The sequence below is a fragment of the Ovis canadensis genome, chromosome 6, assembly GCF_042477335.2.
Source record: "Ovis canadensis isolate MfBH-ARS-UI-01 breed Bighorn chromosome 6, ARS-UI_OviCan_v2, whole genome shotgun sequence".
Classification (NCBI taxonomy): Eukaryota; Metazoa; Chordata; class Mammalia; order Artiodactyla; family Bovidae; genus Ovis; species Ovis canadensis.
Window position 1 is genome coordinate 31,891,953 of NC_091250.1, and position 19,779 is coordinate 31,911,731.

The 19,779-nt window shown below is 42.6% G+C and overlaps 1 protein-coding gene across 4 annotated transcripts in view; it reads right to left on the minus strand.

Annotated features, from left to right (window-relative positions):
• Nucleotides 1-19,547, minus strand: part of SEC24B (SEC24 homolog B, COPII coat complex component) — a 79,543-nt gene extending 59,996 nt beyond the window's left edge. For 2 of the 4 annotated variants that reach the window (XM_069592954.1, XM_069592953.1), the window contains exons 1-2: nt 19,114-19,526; nt 2,389-3,132 (exon numbers count right to left, since the gene is read on the minus strand). In XM_069592954.1, coding sequence (XP_069449055.1) covers nt 2,389-3,132; nt 19,114-19,240 — 871 coding nt within the window. In that variant the 5' untranslated portion in view covers nt 19,241-19,526. Of the gene's footprint in view, nt 1-2,388; nt 3,133-19,113 lie in introns of all 4 variants that reach the window. The other 2 variants (XM_069592952.1, XM_069592951.1) reach the window with 2 other exon arrangements.
• Between the last annotated feature and the right edge of the window lie 232 nt (nt 19,548-19,779).

Here is a 19,779-nt window from a genome sequence, read left to right on the forward strand (position 1 = left end):
TAGGTACTCAAGTTGCCCTTGCAACAGACTCACGGTTCCAAGGGATGTTTTAAATTTTCCAAGAGAAAAACAGTAACATCTGTCAGAAAACGTTATGAACTATTACTACGATGTAGTGTGGGGCACTGGAAAAAATAGAGAAACATCAACTGAGGACATTTAGGAACTTCTGTAATACTGAATTTTAAAAGTAATCTCTTTATTTCTTTTGAAATGATGACAAGCAATAGGCCATATTAACCTGAGATATATCTAATTTGTCAACTTCTGAACTACAATGAAAAAGTCATTTACCAATCTAAAGGGGGAAAAGCCCACTTCTTTACACATTAACTTCTAAAATTATATATATTATGGCTTTCATAATATAGTATTACAATTAAAACAATGGAAATACACTCCCTTCTCTTTGCCTAATGGACTAATTACTAGTCATTCAAATAGAAGGTAATTTTGTAATTATCCTTACTCTTTATTCAATATTTTTTTGAATAGTAGGCCCTTGCCAATAGGTATTCTACTCATAAGCCAAGTGGCCCCACATTTTTCAATCCTACATCTTAATATAAACTCATCCTATCCGATCCTATTACTATCTCAGAAATAAGATACGAATTACCTGACTTTCTTCTTTTTCTTGGTCACAAAAGTCATAAAATCCTTAGGTCAGAGGGACCTTAGATAAGCTGATCTGTAAAAGGACTGCTGAAAGGAAAAGGAAACAGGATTTCTACAGGACAGAAAGCCCTGGTTCCAAGATGGGTAGACAGAGAGTCAGAAGAAACCAAGCTTCAGGACACACTCTGCTTCCAGCGCTCAGGACCACAGGCTTTCCGAGTCTGTAAAGCGAAGGGACAGCACTAGAATCTGGATCTGTTACCAGACATCACTCAAGATCCAGGCAGAAATTCAGATTCCCAAGACTACCCTGGAGATTATTCTATTCTAGCTCAGTCAGTTGGGTTTGAGGGATTCTATGCAAGGGATTCTGGTGCAGAGCCAGATTTGGGAACTGTGACGGACGCTTCAAGTTGACTTACCTAAGACCCAGTCAATGCTAACCCCCTTTTTCATGCCTTTCTCTACCATGGAGGCTCCAAAGCCAACTATTCATTTTCTGGCCTTCCCTCATATTAGACATGGCCTTTTAAACAGCAACGGCAAATGACACACGAGATGACGTCTGCCAGTGCCACGAACCCAGTCTATCCTCTCCCTTCTTTCTGCTTTTAATTTTGACAGGTACGTAAGTTGTCTTGTTTCTATAAACCAACATACTAAGGATGTCAGAGAAGACAATGAGGACATCTGAATCTCCATCTGCCTAGACTTCTTGACTCCAGAAAAAACACACACCTTTTCTGTTTAAACCACTATTAGCTGCTTGCAACCCAAGGCGTTTCTAAGTAACATCGCACTGAAAGAACAGATGATCTCAAACGTACAGTTCAGATCTAATATTCTGAAGGTCTAACTTTAAATAAGCTAACTGTCCAGGGAAGGATACTTTTCTACAACATTCTTGACATGTGGCTATCTAGACTCTGACAGACCATGTAGAGACATCATTCAGAAAACTATCCCAGATTTCCAGTACTCATTCTTTACATACTGTTTCATTCCGTTCAAGAGCAGATTTTGTTAAGGTCAAAGTGACAAGATGAATTAAAGTGAGTGTATTTTATGCAAACCCCACACTAAATAAACTATATATACACCTTGTGTATATAACTTATAAACAAATAAATTTAATCATATTTTGGTCTAGGAAGGTGAAAAACTAATTACAAGGGTATTCTTCATATATCTTTCTCCATCTTCACTGTCCTTCATTCTAACTTATCTATCTGGGGCTGAGAAAACATCAGCTTTAATGTATAGGAAATATATCTTCTGTGAAAGCTGCAAATAAGAGTTTACCTAACCAGTTTGGTATTTCAGGCTATAATTTTTTTCTACAGAGAATGGGGCTATGACTGGAAGAATAACTGTCCCAAAGTTGAACTAATATAAAAAAGAAAGTAGCAGCTAACAAAACATATCCTCAAATGGACCCTTCCACTGTGCCCTATTCCTAACTCACATTAAAGACAACTACTGCAGAGGCAAGAAAACGTATTAGTAAACACCAACGGAGATCCTAATCGTGTCAAGGAACCATGCTATAGAAGGCAGACGGTCAGGAGGCTAACTGTGAACAGATGAAGGGGAAGCATTCAAGGAGATGCTACAAAATTTTATAGTAAATAAAAGCAAATAAATAGCAAAAGTAAGCTAATTTCCGATTTTTCTAATGGGCAATATCATCTTTAACCTTCATGCAATAAAAACGGAATGGAAATGCACTGACTTTCAACCATGCTTTGGTGGACTTTTCATTCAACCTACCGGTATTTGTTGGGTTGCTGGCTGTAGCCAGGGAGGTGTGGTTTCGAATCAGATTGTCTTGGGTTGATGGAAGGCCTGGGGCTGACCACGAGAAAGTACTGTATCCTGAAAGACTCTGCTGCTGGTGGTACTGTCGTGATGGTGGAGGTGGAAGCGGGGACGGATGGCTGACAGCGGTGTTTTGACCAGAAAATGAGTTATCTCTAATCGGCCTGACAGCTGGAGCGTTCTGTGAGGTAAACATCTGTGGCCCGTATGGATCACCAGCAGGTAGAGAGGGGTATGGAATACTAGGATACGCAGCATTAGAAACAGTTGACAAAGCATAGTGACCACAAGCAGAGGGAAATCCCTGAGAAGCAACAGACGAACTGGCAGAGTGCGGGGCTGGACTGTTGTAATGATTCACAAAAGAGGAGTACGGCTGGGAGGCACTCGTTTGCAAATGCGATGTGGAGGACGAGGCACCTTGGAAAGATCCCGGAGTAGATCCCACAGCATGAGGGGCGGGAGGAGCCCTGCCATACATCTGCTGTGCTCCTGCTTGCTGGCTGGCTGTGTTAGGAGTCGCCACGTTCTGGGTTGGTACCGTATAGAGACCAGAGTAGTAATCACCACTCTGGCTATCCAATGGCAATGAGGTCATTTTCCCAGGTCCTTGAGAGTAATGTCCTGAGGGAACAATATAGTTTTGAGGAGGCAATCCATACTCAGATGGAACCTGCATTTGATTCTGTGCTGGACCTGAAAAAGAAAAGCAAGTATTGACAGGAATTAGTAAGAAGGCAACTAATTTTTAAGCATAGTTCCCATCTAAATGTTGCCTTAATTTACTTCTTCATAATCCCCAACTGTTACAAGAGATTGTACTCTAACAGACCTGCCGTGGTAGTCAGCCTCCAAGACGGTGCCCAGTTACCTCCTTGCTCTGGTACTCATACCCTCCCACGATAAACCCGGATTGGACTGTGTGACCAGCAGCACACAGCAGAGGCAATGCTATCACTCCTGAGACTTGTCCTGCCTCAGGCACGGGCACTCAGATCTCTCAGTGCGGAAGATCAAAGTTGCCAAGTTGTGAAGAGCTCTCCAGAATAATCCATACAGTGAGGAATCGCATTCTCATGACCAACAGCCAGAGAGAAACTGAGGTCTGCTCACAACCTCAAGAGTGAGTCTGGAAGCAGACTCTTCACACCACGTAATAGAGTCTTAAAGATAACCAGACCCCCAGTTGACAGCCTGACTACAATCTCACGCTGGAGACCCTAATCCAGAATCTCCCAGCTAGACTGCTTCAGGTCCCACAGAAACCATGAGATTAGTACTGGCTGTTTTAAACTGGCAAGTTTTAGGCTATTTTGTCATGTAGTAACAGATAACAATATACCTACCAAAGATGAAGTTCAAACCTTTCTTACTGCCTGCCCCTTTTTTAAATTATAAAACTAACAATATATCTACTATTTAAAAAATTCAAACAATGAAGGACATCAAGTGAAAAGTACAAGTGCCCTTCTCTCCCTGGTGGCTGAAATCCTACTTCCCAGATGTAGTTTAGTTAATGGTTTCTTATGTATTATTTGGATACCTATATGTACAATATATGTAATATATACACACACACATATATATACTTAACCACAAAGACCATACTACAGTTCAGCAAGGATATCCCTCTGTGTTAGCATATATAAATCTTTATTATTCTAAAAGAATCTAACAATATTTCATTGTAGAAACATAACATTATTTACCAAATCCCCATGATGAATATTTATTCCAGGGAGTGAACTAATTTATGAGGTCTACCTGTGATGAATCTGCAGGATAAGTTCCTAGAATTGAAACTGGAGGTTCAAAGGGTTTAGGGGCAATTAAAATTGGAAGGAAAGTTATGACCAACTTAGATAGCATATTAAAAGAGCATAGACATTACTCTGCCAACAAAGGAGTGGTCATGTATGGATGTGAGAGCTGGACTGTGAAGAAGGCTGAGCGCCGAAGAATTGATGCTTTTGAACTATGGTGTTGGAGAAGACTCCTGAGAGTCCCTTGGACTGCAAGGAGATCCAACCAGTCCATTCTGAAGGAGATCAGTCCTGGGCGTTCATTGGAAGGACTGATGCTAAAGCTGAAACTCCAGTACTTTGGCCACCTCCCGGGAAGGGTTTACTCATTGGAAAAGACCCTGATGCTGGGAGGGATTAGGGGTAGGAGGAGAAGGGGACGACCGAGGATGAGATGGCTGGATGGGATCACCGACTCGATGGACATGAGTTTGAGTGAACTCTGGGAGTTGGTGACGGACAGGGAGGCCTGGCGTGCTGGGATTCATGGGGTCGCAAAGAGTCAGACACGACTGAGCAACTGAACTGAACTGAAAATTGACCATTATTGCCAAATATCTCCAAAAATGTCTATCAATTTGTTCCTCTCATCAGTGATGCTTCAGAATGCCTCATCTTCCCAACACTGAGTACCATTTTAATGTCTGCCAATCTAATAGGAGAGAAACATTTTAGCTTGCAGTACTAAACTTTTGAGTGCTGCTGAGAATCCTTACAAATGTTTCTTAGCCACTTGGGTATCTTTGTTATCTACCCTCTCCCCAAAGGATTGTGTGTCCCTTAATAATTTATAAATGTTCACATACATTAAGCAATTTAACCATGTTATTATTATGTGCTGCCTGTATTTCCTTCAGATTACTTAACTTTGTCCATGCTGTCTCTTGCTATAGTTTCTCAATTATCATGTAGTAAAATCTTTCATGCTTGATAAAATTTTAATTCATGCTTCACAGAGCCTCCCCCACTCCAATATTATAAAACTACCCATGTTTTCCTCTAGTATTTTTAACACTTTCATTTTTACATATTCATCTTTGGTCACCATAGAATGTATTTATTTTATCAGTATCATTAAAGTTACCATAACTTAGACTTCCCTGGTGGCTCAGACGGTAAAGCGTCTGTCTACAATGCTGGAGACCCGGGTTTGAGCCCTGGGTTGGGAAGATCCCCTGGAGAAGGAAATGGCAATCCACTCCAGTACTATTGCCTGGAAAATCCCATGGACAGAGGAGCCTGGCAGGCTGCAGTCTATGGGGTCGCAAAGAATCGGATACAACTGAGCAACTTCACTTCACTTCACCATAACTTAATATTAATTTTATTAACAGTCTAAACATTACACTTTGTGCCACTCACTGTTCTAATGTTTTACATATATTCACTCCTTTATTCCTCCTCATAACCACCTGAAAGAGTATCATTATAACTACTTTATAATAAGATAAATGAAACAAAATTTAAGTTAATAAAGTCACATACTTAGAAAATAATAGGGCTGGGATTTGATTTAGATAATGTGGCTCAAGTCCATGCTTTTAAACAATGATCTGCTGGCCCTCGCTACACTAAAATCCTACTAGCCTTCTTCAGCCCAGAAGGTCAATTATCTCAAACAATGGAATTCTAGTTTTGATTCCAAGGGCAAACTTGAATTATCCTAGAATCTAATTTGCTTGTCTTTTGGAATGAAATAGGTATCTGTGAAGTGAAGTGAAGTAGCTCAGTCGTGTCCGACTCTTTGGGACCCCATGGACTGTAGCCTACCAGGCTTCTCCCTCCATGGGATTCTCCAGGCAAGAATACTGGAGTGGGTTGCCATTTCCTTCTCCAGGGGATCTTCCCGACCCAGGGATCGAACCAGGTCCCCCACATTGCAAGCAGACGCTTTAACCTCTGAGCCACCAGGGAAGCCCCTGAAATGAAAAGTGAAAGTAAAAGTCGCTTGGTCATGTCTGACTCTTTGCCACCCCATGGACCAGACACTGGCAGGCTCCTCTTTCCATGGAATTCTCCAGGCAAGAATACTGGAGTGGGTAGCCATTCCTTTCTCCAGGGGATCTTTCAAACCCAGGGTAAAAACCCAGGTCTTCCACATTGCAGGTGGATTTTTTATTGTCTGAGCCACCAGGGAAGTCCAAATGAAAGGATAATCAAATATATATATATATATATATATATACACACACACACACACACACACACATATACACACACACACACATACGTATACAAATTTCAAGCTGCTTCAAGTTCACTGACACAGAAGGTGTCACTGTATTCCTTGCCATAATAATGTATAAAATAGAAAATATGTATTCATAAAAGATACATGAAAATTTCCTTATTCTATTTTCAATTCCTACTAAATAATCTTTAGCATTTAGTCATTTAAATACATTCTCCAAAGATAACTCACATAATCAAGCTGTAAACAAAAAATAATGTCCACACTTCCATAATTCCAAATATACAATGAACCAAAACTCAGGTAACACTATTTAACTAGGTATATAATTTACTTTTCTTATAGGATATTTCACATAATCATAGTTCACTTAAAAGAATTTATTTACTTAAAAGGAAACAAGCCTTAATACAAATCTTTCATTAACATGCCTTAAAAAAAAAAGTATAAAATGGTCTTCTCCTCTTACTAAAGTAGATCTTAAAAAGTGCTTTTGCCACTCTTCATTATAGCCCGAGAAAACCCAACAATGCACAAATTTATTAATCAAGAGATCAGATAAATCTGTTTAAATATCTACTCACTCTGTGATTTGATTTGGCTTATCTATGCTAAATCTATGAAAACGGGACAATAGCCATTATCTTGTCCAAGCTACTCAAATGCCATTCTTCTAAAAATAACAGGAATGTTGGAACTGGTAAAAATTTATCAGAAGTAAATTACCCACCCAAAAAAGTCTATTTACTTTTCCATCCATCAAGGAAAAGGAAGGTACTTAATTCGGAGAGAGGGTGCAAAGGTAAGAACAGCTAATTATATGTCAGTGCACACCATTCCTTCAGCTCAGCTCAGTTCAGTCGCTCAGTCGCGTCCGACTCTTTGCGACCCCATGAATCGCAGCACGCCAGGCCTCCCTGTCCATCACCAACTCCCAGAGTTCACTCAGATTCGCGTCCATCGAGTCAGTGATGCCATCCAGCCATCTTGTCTTTGGTCGTCCCCTTCTTCTCCTGCCCCCAATTCCTCCCAGCATCAGAGTGTTTTCCAGTGAGTCAACTCTTTGCACGAGGTGGCCAAAGTACTGGAGTTTCAGCTTTAGCATCATTCCCTCCTAGAAATCCCAGGGCTGATCTCCTTCAAAATGGACTGGTTGGATCTCCTTGCAGTCCAAGGGACTCTCAAGAGTCTTCTCCAACACCACAGTTCAAAAGCATCAATTCTTTGGTGCTCAGCCTTCTTCACAGTCCAACTCTCACATCCGTACATGACCACAGGAAAAACCATAGCCTTGACTAGACGGATCTTAGTCGGCAAAGTAATGTCTCTGCTTTTGAATATGCTATCTAGGTTGGTCATAACTTTTCTTCCAAGGAGTAAGTGTCTTTTAATTTCATGGCTGCAATCACCATCTGCAATGATTTTGGATACCACTCCTTATCAAAATCTAAATCATCCAAGAGTACCCTCCCCAAAGATTCCAGTATAATTAAACCAAAATAATTAACTCCTTTCAAAGTAAAATAATTTTTTGAATGTTTAAGATCAATTTTTTAAAACTTGCACTAAAAAAAAAATAAAGATCAGTTTAAATTGAAAGAAAATGCTAGGACAAGAAAATAATTTTAAAAATTTTGTCTTACTGTGACCTAACAAGTTGTGCATTTTCATCAACTTTAAAATGTATTAGATAATTCTTAACTTTTTCTTGGGGTATATTAATAGTGAATGATCAGTCCTGTCTAAAAGAGACCCCATGGACTGTAGCCCGCCAGGCTCCTCTGTCCATGGGACTTTCCAGGCAAGAATACTGGAGGGGACTATCATTTCCTACTCCAGGGGATCATCCCGACCCAGGGATCGAACTTCAGTTTCCTACACTGCAGCCAACAGGGAAGCCCACGGGGGATGAATATTAAAGTTATATTTCTTCTGTATAAACTACAAATTAAGCCTGGCAAAGATCACAAATGTTTAACCATTCACTTAAAAAAAAAAAAAAAGACACTGTAAATTATGGGAATTTTACTAGTATTAGCATTTTCATTTACTTATATTTCCAATAATTGCCTCAGCAACCGTGGCAGTTTTAAAACATGGTCACCACACTCTTTGACACTCTGTTGATTAAAGGGTAGAATCTGTCTATTCCTCCTGAATTTGAGCAGGCTTCCAATTGTAACAGCTTCCACCAATAAAGAATGGCAGAAGCCAAGCTGTGTGAATTCCCAGACTCAGCCATAGACAACTGAGCACCTGTATTGTTTGATGGGATTATCTGCATGTGGATCCCTAAGCAACTCCATAAGAAGCCCATTTACTCCACAGCTGCCATGCTCTGAGGATGCCCAGTCACAGAGAGCGGTCACTGCTAGGCACTCTGGTTTTAAGTACAAGTCTGATATATTCTAGTCTAAGTGCCAGATGTGTGAATAGATGAGCCTTCAAGGTCATCCTAATCCCAGCCATCAAAATAACCTTTGCATCTTCCCAGCTCTGGCCCTAGGCATCCTAAAGCATCTCTGCCGTGCCCTGTTCAAATTCTTAGCTCAACACAAGCTGTGAGAATAATGGTTGTTTAACCTCTATGTTCTGTTGTGATTTATTATGTAGTAATAGCAACCAGAATAGCAATTACTATTTTTAAAAATTTAGGATTCAGATTCTAAAGCCAAAATACTATTTACAACAGTTCACACAAAAAGCAGTACTGAAAATACAAATCTAATGAAACATGTGAAGAATCTATATGTAGAAAACTACAAAACACTGACAAAAGAAATCAAGGACTTACATAAATGGAATGATATACAGTCTTTGTGGACAGGAAGGCTTGACATGAAGATGTAAGTTATCTTAATTTTGATCTTTAGATTCAATACAATCCCAACAAAAACACATGAAGGCCTTTTTTTTTTTTTTTTTTTTAGTAGATACCAACAAGAAAATTCTAAAATTTCTAAGGAAAAACAAGGTACTAAAATAGAAAAGAAAAGAAAAAAACTTTAAGAAGAATAGCAGATTGTTAGTTCCTTGTTTAAAGCTTTCTAATGGTTTCTCTTGCCATCAAGAATAAATTCAAATTCTCTAATATGGCCTGTAAAATAGTGGGAGACAAGATAATCCCTCCCTTACCCCATGTCCGTGTCCTAATCCCTAGAACCAGTGAGAATGCTAGGTTACATGGCACAGGGGTGGTAGCATTACAGAGAGCATTAGGGCTGTTAGTCACTGGATCTTCGAAGAGGGAATATATAATCCAGGTAAGCTCCACATAATCATGAGCCTCCTTAAAAGTGGAAGAGGGAGGCAGAAGGGAGTCAGAAGGAGACATGACCACAGAAGACTCCTCTGAGAGAGGCAGTGTTGCTGGCTCTGAAGATGGAAAGAGTGGCCAAGAGCCAAGGAATGTGCACAGCCTCTGGAAGCTGGGAAAGGTGAAGAAATGGATTCTCTCCTAGAGCCTCTGGAAGTGAATGCAGCCCTAATGGCACCTGGATTTTAGCCAGGTTAGATTTCCAACCCACAGAAGAGGAATTCTGAATTCATGTTGTTTTAAGCCACCAGTTTGTGGTAATTTGTTACAGCAGCAAAGATAAAACCAACGCAGAGACTTTTCATGATCTGACCCCTGCCCTGCTTGCGTGTGTGCTTGTGCTCAGCTGCCAAGTTGTGTCTGACTCTGTGACCCCATGGTCTGCAGCGCGCCAGGCTCCTCTGTCCATGGGATTTCCCAGGTAAGAATACTGGAGGGGGTTGCCATTTCCTGCCCCAACCAGGGATCGAACCCGTGTCTCCTGCACCGGCAGGCAGATTCCTTACCACTGAGCCACTGGGGAAACGTCTACCCCTCACACCTCAGTACCCCTCCTTTTCACAATCATTTCCTAAAGGTACACCTTAACCTACTGCAAGTCCTCACCTGGGTTTGCCAAACTTTGATCAATAAAATGTATTAAAAGCTCTGCTACAACTAGAAATGCCTAATGTTATGGTGAAGTGACACAGAATGCTGAGCTGGTAAAGAAGTATAACTTGCCACCAGAAAAGCAAAGCAGCCACAGCGCAACATCAGGTAAGGCTGCATGCTAGAGCTTTGTGTCAAAAGGCCAGCAAAGAGGCTGACTACGGCAGAGTATTAAGTTGCCTTATAAAGACTTCTGAAGAGGATCACGTTAATATATTTTTCCTGGAACTTGCTGTTTTAAAATACAAATGTTCTACGTTTAACTCCTTCAAGAATGTCACTAAAAACTTCAGCACTAAAGTAGCCATGAGTGGAAAGGCTGAAAATCTCTATTCCACATACACCCACTCTTAGCACAGAGAGTTCTCAAGTCATGCTTGTTCACTTCCGACTGTTCACACAGGCTCTTCCTTCTACCTGGAACCTTCGAGGTCCCCTTCTACCCGCTTCACCTGACCAACTCTTACTTACCCTTCAGCTCTCAGCTCTTCCTCTAGAAAACATTCTGTAATTCTACAAGTCGATGCCCACTTAATGTCCGCTTAATGTTGTACTGCAGTATACTGGACCTCTGTGACAGTGCTTTCCACGTGGAACTGCAACTAAGTGCACACTCTGTAAGTCAAAAACCTGGGCCTACTTGGCTCTCCGCTCTATCAGATCCTTAAGGCTTAGGATAGTGACTGCCTCATGGATTCCATTGCTGTGTTTTGAAGAAAAAAAAAATAAGCCCAGTAAATAATCATCAAACATTTCTGTATCACGGCATTTATCTCATCACAGCTATCAACAACTGCATGATATTTAAGGGTCTCCCTGGCAGCTCAGTGGTAAAGAATCCACCTGCCAATGCAGGAGACTTAAGAGATGCAGGTTCAATATCTGGGTTGGGAAGGTCCCCTGGAGAAGGAAATGGCAACCCACTCCAGTATTCTTGCCTGGGAAATCTCATGGACAGAGGAGGCTGGTGGGCTATGGTCCATGAGGTCCCAAAGAGGCAGACACGACCAAGCGACCGCAGGCATGCACGTGCATGGTATTTAAAGAGGAAAAGAATTCAAAACTTAATACTTTACTACCAGAACAAATTACAAGTCTGAATATTTTTTCTCTGCCATTCTACAGTTTTTATTCTTTAGTGGTTCAAGTATGAGAACACTCGAAACAAAAGGCAAGTAAAAATCCACTGCATTTCATTGCATCTAAAGTGTTTTGACATTGCAGCTTTTTTCCTTCTTATTAGATGCATGAGTTTCCTAGTACAAGTGTAACAAATTACTACAAATTTAGTGGCTTAAAATAGTACAAATTTATTACTTTACAGTTTGGAAGTCAGAAGTCCAAAATCAGTTTCACTGGGCAAATGTCAAGGTGTCATGGGCAAAGCTGGTTCTTTCTGAAGCCTGATGAAAGAATCCATTTCCTTGCCTTATTCAGCTTCTAATGGCCACCTGCATTCCTTGGCTTGTGGCCCCTTCCCTCCATCTTCAAAGTACATCATTCTAACCTCTGCTCCTGTGGTCTTGTTACTTTCTCTGTAGGCTGACTCCTCCAGTTTCCAATAAGGATGGTTGCAAGTATATCGGGCCCACCCAGATCCAGGATAATCTCCCTAGCTCTAATCACAGCTGCAAAGGTTTTAGATGGTCAGTGAGATACAGCCTCTGATTTTCTATAAGCACCCTTGCTATCCTTATTGAGAGAAAATTATCATAAAATCTACCCAAATGATAGATCTGCCTCAGTGACATAATTTCCTTCCTGAGATCAGATTCTCACCAAAGGAAAACTGATTCTATTCTTGCTTTATGCAAACTCGATATGAAAATCAAAATTTACACAGCAAGTATTTCATGGAACATCTAGTCACTATACCAGAAAAATCATAGGCTCTTAAATGTTTCCTCATTCCCCTCATTCTGTGGAGAAGCAACATTCTGAATATAAAAATGTTTGCTTCATTAATCTTTTCCTGAATGAAAACACTGAATTAATTCAGGAAAAATTGAATTCCTGAATCAAATTCCTGAAATTTAAAAAATTTTAACATTAAAAAAAAATTTATTCTTATTTTTTGGTCATGCCACACAACATGCAGGATCTTAGTTTCCCAACCAGGGATCGAACCTGTGTCCCCTGCAGAGGAAGTGCACAGTACTAACCACAGGACTGTCAGGAATTCCAGAATTTCAACTTTTTTAAAAAGGCAGATTAAAAAGTTTTCATTATCTTCAAAAGAACATCAAGGTCAGCAAACTACAAGCTCCTCTGTCCTACTGAAATACAATTCATACTAATTTGGAAAAGTAATTACTAAAAATTTATTTCATTCATCACTGAACTACCAAGAAATAATTCAATATTCAGCCTGTATGTACTTTAACAACCATCTTTATTAAAACATTGCTGAGCCAGTTGGTGAACAGTCACACTCCTCACCTTGCTTCCCTGTTACATCCCACCATGCTGGTCCCTTGCCCCAGACCCACTCACGATCCAGCAACTAAAGCAGTAATGCCAGGCACGTTACAGGCTGACACAATTCTGCTCCAGTGTCAAAGCTGGGATCTATTCAGTGGTCAGTATGTTAAGTACTAATTACTAAGTATTTTGAATATAAAGTATCAATAATATTGCTAAGATACATTTTTAATGAGCATAAAATGTATACAGACACATACACCTCTAAAAAGTCTGCAATTAAAACCCTAGTGATTTAAAAAATGGGAAGTCTGGATCACATCTGATTACCCTGGATTACGCTTCCTGATGGCAGGCTAACAGCTACACAGGTAACTGTTCCAGTCACGGCTGGCAGACAGAGCGCATGGAACCGTTCAGATGAGCTCTCACTGCACTAAGTACAGATTACTCCTGCCACTCCATCAGCTGTCCTCTTGGATGCCATCATAATGACTGCTAAGAGTGAAGGGGCCAAAAGAAAACCAGTATTGGTTGAAAACCTACCACATGCAAGGTACTCTGCTTTTCTATCCATACTCTTATATAATTCTCATAAAATCCTGTGAAGTATCACTATCATCACTTTACAAACAAACAAGGACATGAAAGGTTATTAATTCATACAATTTCACACAGTTCGGAAGTAATGAAGATGCCAGTGAAGTCAAGGTTCCAAACCCATTTCACAATACCTATTTCTCAGAAACACTAGGAAAAACAAGGGAGTTAGGACTTGGCTACGGTCTAGGCAAGGCATTTTACTACTCCCTCTTGCCTCCCTATTTCATCTCCCTTTTCCTCAATTCCTTTTCCTGGCAGCCTTCGGCACGCAATCGTACAAAACTTAAAACCCCTCTTCCCATAAACCAGCTAGCTGCAGTAGTGGCCTATCGGAGGAAACCTTCCAAGAGCAGATTCTTTGCAGGGAAGGCTGGACAGTGTAAGAAAGTTAGTAGCCAAGTTCATGTACTCCATTGAGTGCCTATCGCATGCTGCCGCTGGAAATATGATGAGGAAAACTCACATGGTCTCTGCTGCCTGAAGAATTTATATCCTGGTGTTTTGAAGGAAATGAAGGAGCCCCTCATTTGCAAAGCATCTCATTTTACTAAACACCAGGTACTTTAAAAAACAGCACCTCATTTAATGTAATCTTCTCAACAACCCTAAGAGGAAGGTATTATTATTCCCTAAAGCTCAGAGATGTTAAGTAATTTTCTCCACAAAACCCTGGGCTGTAACAGAGCCTACACCTTTTTCACTAGCCTACATTTTCTGGCCAAGTCTGAGTATGCTTAACCTACTGGAAATAATAGCGGCTTCCCTGGGGCTGAATACAACAAGATCTGCTCTAACACGCAATGTTAACTCTGAAGATGCTCTCATTTCTAGGAAAGTCCATTGAAGATTGACTCAAAATCCCTTCTATTTCAACGTCTTTAGCATCTAATACTTCAGGGTTTACAGATAAATCAGAAAGATGGAAGTTAGCTGAAATACTGGGATCAGTGGCAATGAACGTGATCCACAAAAATTATTACACATATTATCTCAGAAATTGAGAGGGAGATGTGGGGTGGGAATGAAAATACAGTGAAGAAGGCTGAGTGCCGAAGAATTGATGCTTTTGAACTGTGGTGTGGAGAACACTCTTGAGAGTCCCTTGGACTGCCAGGAGATTCAACCAGTCCATTCTGAAGGAGATCAGCCCTGGGATTTCTTTGGAAGGAATGATGCTAAAGCTGAAACTCCAGTACTTTGGCCACCTCATACGAAGAGTTGACTCATTGGAAAAGACTCTGATGCTAGGAGGGATTGGGGGCAGGAGGAGAAGGGGACGACAGAGGATGAGATGGTTGGATGGCATCACTGACTCAATGGACGTGAGTCTGAGTGAACTCCAGGAGTTGGTGATGGACAGGGAGGCCTGGCGTGCTGCGATTCATGGGGTCGCAAAGAGTCAGACACGACTGAGCAACTGAAATGAACTGAGAGCAACACAACAACAAAAAAGTAAAAACAATCCAGATACCAGACACTTGTGTATGTATTTTATAAGATCCTTGAGACATCTATTAATCAATTTAGGAGAAATTATGTATGTAGAAAGTTCTATTATAGCATGGCACTGTCTTCATGAGAGGACCAGATGCTTCTGGTTAGCTAAAAAGGAAGACTAGAAACTTGAGACAAAGACACTGCTCTGATCAAAAATAACTTACTTCAGATACACTAGTATCTGTATGTACACTTGTATCATTTTAAATTTTGCATGTGCTCTCAAAGTTGAAGAGTTTCCAATAACCCACCAGATAGTATTCCTGAGTGAAAGGTATGTTTATGTAATGCTGCTGCTGATGCTAAGTCACTTCAGTCATGTCCGACTCGGTGTGACCCCACAGACAGCAGCCCACCAGGCTCCTCTGTCCCTGGGATTCTCCAGGCAAGAACACTGGAGTGGGTTGCCATTTCCTTCTCCAATGCATGAAAGTGAAAAGTGAAAGTGAAGTCGCTCCATCGTGTCAGATTCTGTGTGACCCCACGGACTGTAGCCCTACCAGGCTCCTCCGTCCACGGGATTCTCCAGGCAAGAGTACTGGAGTGGGGTGCCACTGCCTTCTCCAGTTTATGTAATGAAGTCTAATAATAAAGCAATGAAGTTTGATAATTCCCATTACTATCTCATCTTTCTTGCATTATGGACAATGAAATGATAAAACTGCTGATAGTATCATTCTTGGGAAAGGCACATGGTAGGAAGAAAAAACATTTTCATTTGAAAATGAGCACCATTTGCTTCGTAAAAGAAGAATCAGAAAGCAGAGTTTTATTGATAAATCTGAGTGCCCCCCACCCAAAACAAACAAACAAACAAAAAAACCACTTCTAAAATATCTCTTTCAATTTAAGTCAATGGGGAGAAATTATGGAGTTATGCCAGGTTCCCTGGTGGCTCAAGGTAGAGATGTAGGTGCGATCCCTGGGTTGGGAAGAGTCCCTGGAGAAGGAAATGGCAACCCACTCCAGTGTTCTTGCCTTCCGAATCCCATGGACGCAGGAGCTTGGCAGGCTACAGTCCACAGACCCAAAAAGAATTAGACATGACTTAGCAACTAAACAACAACAATGGGGTTATGCTGTAATTACCAGGATAGTATTCACTCAGTCTTTCCTTGTTTGAGGACTCTTGGAAGGACTCTCAAAAGGCAAAGTGTAAGCTGAAAAATATTCAACTAATACTTTCTATGAAAATACAATGATTCTAAACTGCCCATATGCTGCTCAGTGAAAACCTGAAGTACAGAAATGTAACTCCAAGGAAGGAAGTTTAAAAAGAAATACTTCACAAACTCAAAGAAGTCAAATTGCATCTTCAAATTAAGTGTGGGGGTGGGGGGGTGGGGGTGGGGAATAAGTAGGGAAAAGTATGCTAACAGTTAAACACAGAAAACAAGGACAAATACTAATGAAGTCTGGGCTTCTGCCTCCCAAGCCTTTCCAAAGTCAAAGTGTCTAGTAAGAGACTTTTTAGAGTATGTTAATAGAAAGAGATATGGACTTGGAACTAGAAAGACTGTATTAGACTTCATTTAACAAATGAAACTATTAACTTGTTCTGGGCCTCGAAAATACTGAATATATAGCAGTGAACAGGAGACAGGCAGCTACCCTCAAGAAGCTTATATAGGCATTGGTGAATAACACCCATCCAAACCTTTCTGGATCTTGATTTCATCTGTTTAATTAGGGAATCGAACTAGCTGTCTTACAGACTGTACTCCAAAAACACCAGGACCTCCACCTCTATTTTAACCACAACAGCTCTGCTTTTTTCGGATGTCTGTAGCAGGGCTCTACAAACTCCTCTGGGAAAAGAAATCTGTTTGTAAAAATGTTTGATAAACACTAAAGTAAGTGATTGCTGGGTACCAATCCAGTTTTACAACTCTGTCTTCTGTGATGTTTCAAACTCATACTTCTGATCTATTTCTTTTTCACCATGTCTGGAATTCCACAGAGATATAAAAAGGCAAACTAGTTTATACAGGACTGAAGAATCAATCACAAACCCAAAGGCTTAACCATTATCTACGGATTCCAAAAACAAAAGTTACTTTTCTCTGAGATTAACAAGCAAAACAAAAACAGATTTGATCTTGTTATTTATTGACTTAAGCCACTTATTTTCACAAAAACAAACAAAAATTAACTCTAGTCCTTTATCTTAATTTCCAGATTCCTTAACACTCAAGACCTTTCTGTAATCTGGCCCCTTTTAAGTATTCTTTTCAGTTTTGATCGCTTGGGTTTTCCCTCTCACCTAGCACTCTTTTTGCCTCTTGGTTCCTAAAATTTTTCAACTTTGGTTCATGCCCCTGCAACAGCCCTCTCCTCTTACCTCTACCTGTCAAATTCCTCAAGGTCATAACCAACTTGAATGTCACCAAAATACATGTCAATTTAGGAGAAAGGCTGGGATTTTGTTTTATCTACTAGGCTAATCTCGAGTCCCCAACTGCAAGCACGCAACAAATGCTGAAATGAATTATATCAAAGGAAAGCAATGATTATAAACAGCAGAAATCAAGCATCATCTATATCTGGCTTCTAAATGTATTAACTGATCTTTTACATATTTAACATCTTGATTACAACTGATATCCTGCCACTCTTTGAGTATTCACAAAACTTTAAGACTAAGGCAAATAAAATTGTACACTACGACAAATAATGCATACTCAGGAAATCAAGAAGAGACACAATTCTCGGATCACTATTAAACATGGATTTACAATATTCTAAAAGACTGGGGATCTCTTCTTTCATTTCTTCCACACACAAAGCTATTTCAAAAACTAAACAAAAACAAGAATTTATGTTAAGTTTACATGAACAAAAACTGCTCACAAATAATATCTTCGTGTTTGTTCAGGGCAGAAGAATGAAACGTACTACACTGTTCACATTCAAAACCCATACAGTAAACAATGACCAGAAAAAGTACAGCATGTAACACTGACAACTATGGCTGATCCAAAGGATTATGAAGACTAAGCCATCACGTCTGACTTACAAAAAAAAAAAAAAACAATTCAACTTCTGGTTCTCAGGATAAACGATAAACTGCAAGCATGTAAGCATCAGCTGTAAAAATTAAATGTTCGCTGAACTGATTTATAAAGTCCAGTAAGTTTTCACTAGCAGACTGGGTAAAATAGGTCAGTCCAACAATCATTTGAAGAGCACCACCAGACTTTGCTCTCTTATACAAACAGAGAACCAGACATATTCTTCTAAAGTATTCAGTCAGTTTCGAGAGTTCTCATCTGAAATATTCCCGTTTATACAGAGAGGGCCCCTCTCCCCGGGCCCCATCCACTAACTGAGGGAATGGATATCCTACAAGCATCATTTTTCAGCGGAGACTGTTACATCCCCAAAGCCCACGACCTTAGTGTGAAAGCGGCCTTCACGTTGCATTGCCTGCTGCCGGTATGAAGGCCTTGCCTCAAACGGGGCCAACTCTGGCACGTTTTTGTGTTTCTGAAAGTGAAGCTGGGGGGCGGGGGGGAACACCCAGATCTAAAAGTACTCGTTTAAATCCACTTGACACCGGCTCCTTTTCAAACACGACCAGCCAGCTCCAGACGCTCGAGTAGCAGCCGCAGCAGCAATGACAGATCTCGAGGCCGAACTGGGTCAGGGTTACAGTTACACTTGTGTTGCCTATTTACACCCTTTGTCTACAAACTTGAGCACTAACTTAAGTTTCCTTCCAGGCAGCGTGCTCGCCGGGCCTCGGAAATCAGAGCAATTTTCCCCGAGACAGGAAGGGCACAACCCTCCCCAGCTCCATGGCTACAAGCAGCCTTCCCCGGACCACGCACTCTGCGGCCCCGGGTCTCTCCCCGACAGGGGTCGCTCGGGGCATCTCGCCCGCGCCAGGGACGGGATCACCGGGATTCACGTGGTCTCTGGGCTGCCCCTTTTCTACGCCCCAACTCGCCCCGGAGGTTCAGGGCCTGGGGCCACACTCCAGAAGCAGCCCGAGTCCCCGATGCCCCGGGTCGGCCCCGCGCCGGGGCGTCCGTCCCCCCTCGCCCCGTCCCCAGTCAGGCTCTCGCCGTGCGCCCCCCGCCCCAGCCCGGCAGCCCCCAACTCCCACCGCCCGCCCGCCCTCCCCGCCCGATCGCGCCGCGCAGGCTGCCCCGCCGGCACTAGGCCCCGCGCTCCGCCCCGGCCGCCCTCCTCACCGTTCTGCCGGTGCGGCCCCGGGCCCAGGCCTGCCGGCGCGGCGGCGCCTGAGGCGGCGGCTCCGCCAAGCTTGGGCGGGATGCGGGCGCTGGCAGCCGGATGAGGGGACCCGGCGGGGGCCGACATGACGGCGCTGCTGGCGGCGGCGGCGGCGGCAGCAGCGGCTCGGCTTCGGTGGGGTGGGCGGAGGAAAAGGGAAGGCGGGGCCGGAGAGGCGAGAGGAAGAGGAAAGAACGCGGCCGGCGTCACCGAGGGAGTCACCCGGGAGCGCGGCTGGAATGCTCGCGCTCCACCCCGCAGCCCAGCTGGGCCGCCGCGGGCACCGGGACCCCGCCCGGCCGCTGCCCCGCCGCCGCCCCGAGCCCGGAGCCGCGGGACTCCCACCCCGGGTCGCTCCCCGCAGGCACGGGCTGCGCTCGCCGCAGCGCCCCCTGCAGGCGCAGCCTGGCGCACCCAGGCCGGAGGCGGGGCTCGGGGCGGCCGCCTCCCGCGGCGAGAGTGGTGGACCTGCGTCGACGCGGCGCGGGGGCGGCTCCCGCGCGGGGCGGCGGTGGGGAGGGAGTCCGAGAGCTGCGTGCGGGGTGGCATCCGGAGCCCAGGGCTACGTCTGGCCGGACTGACCCCACTCACCCTTCCTCCGAAGAGGAACCCGGGGTTTGTCTTTG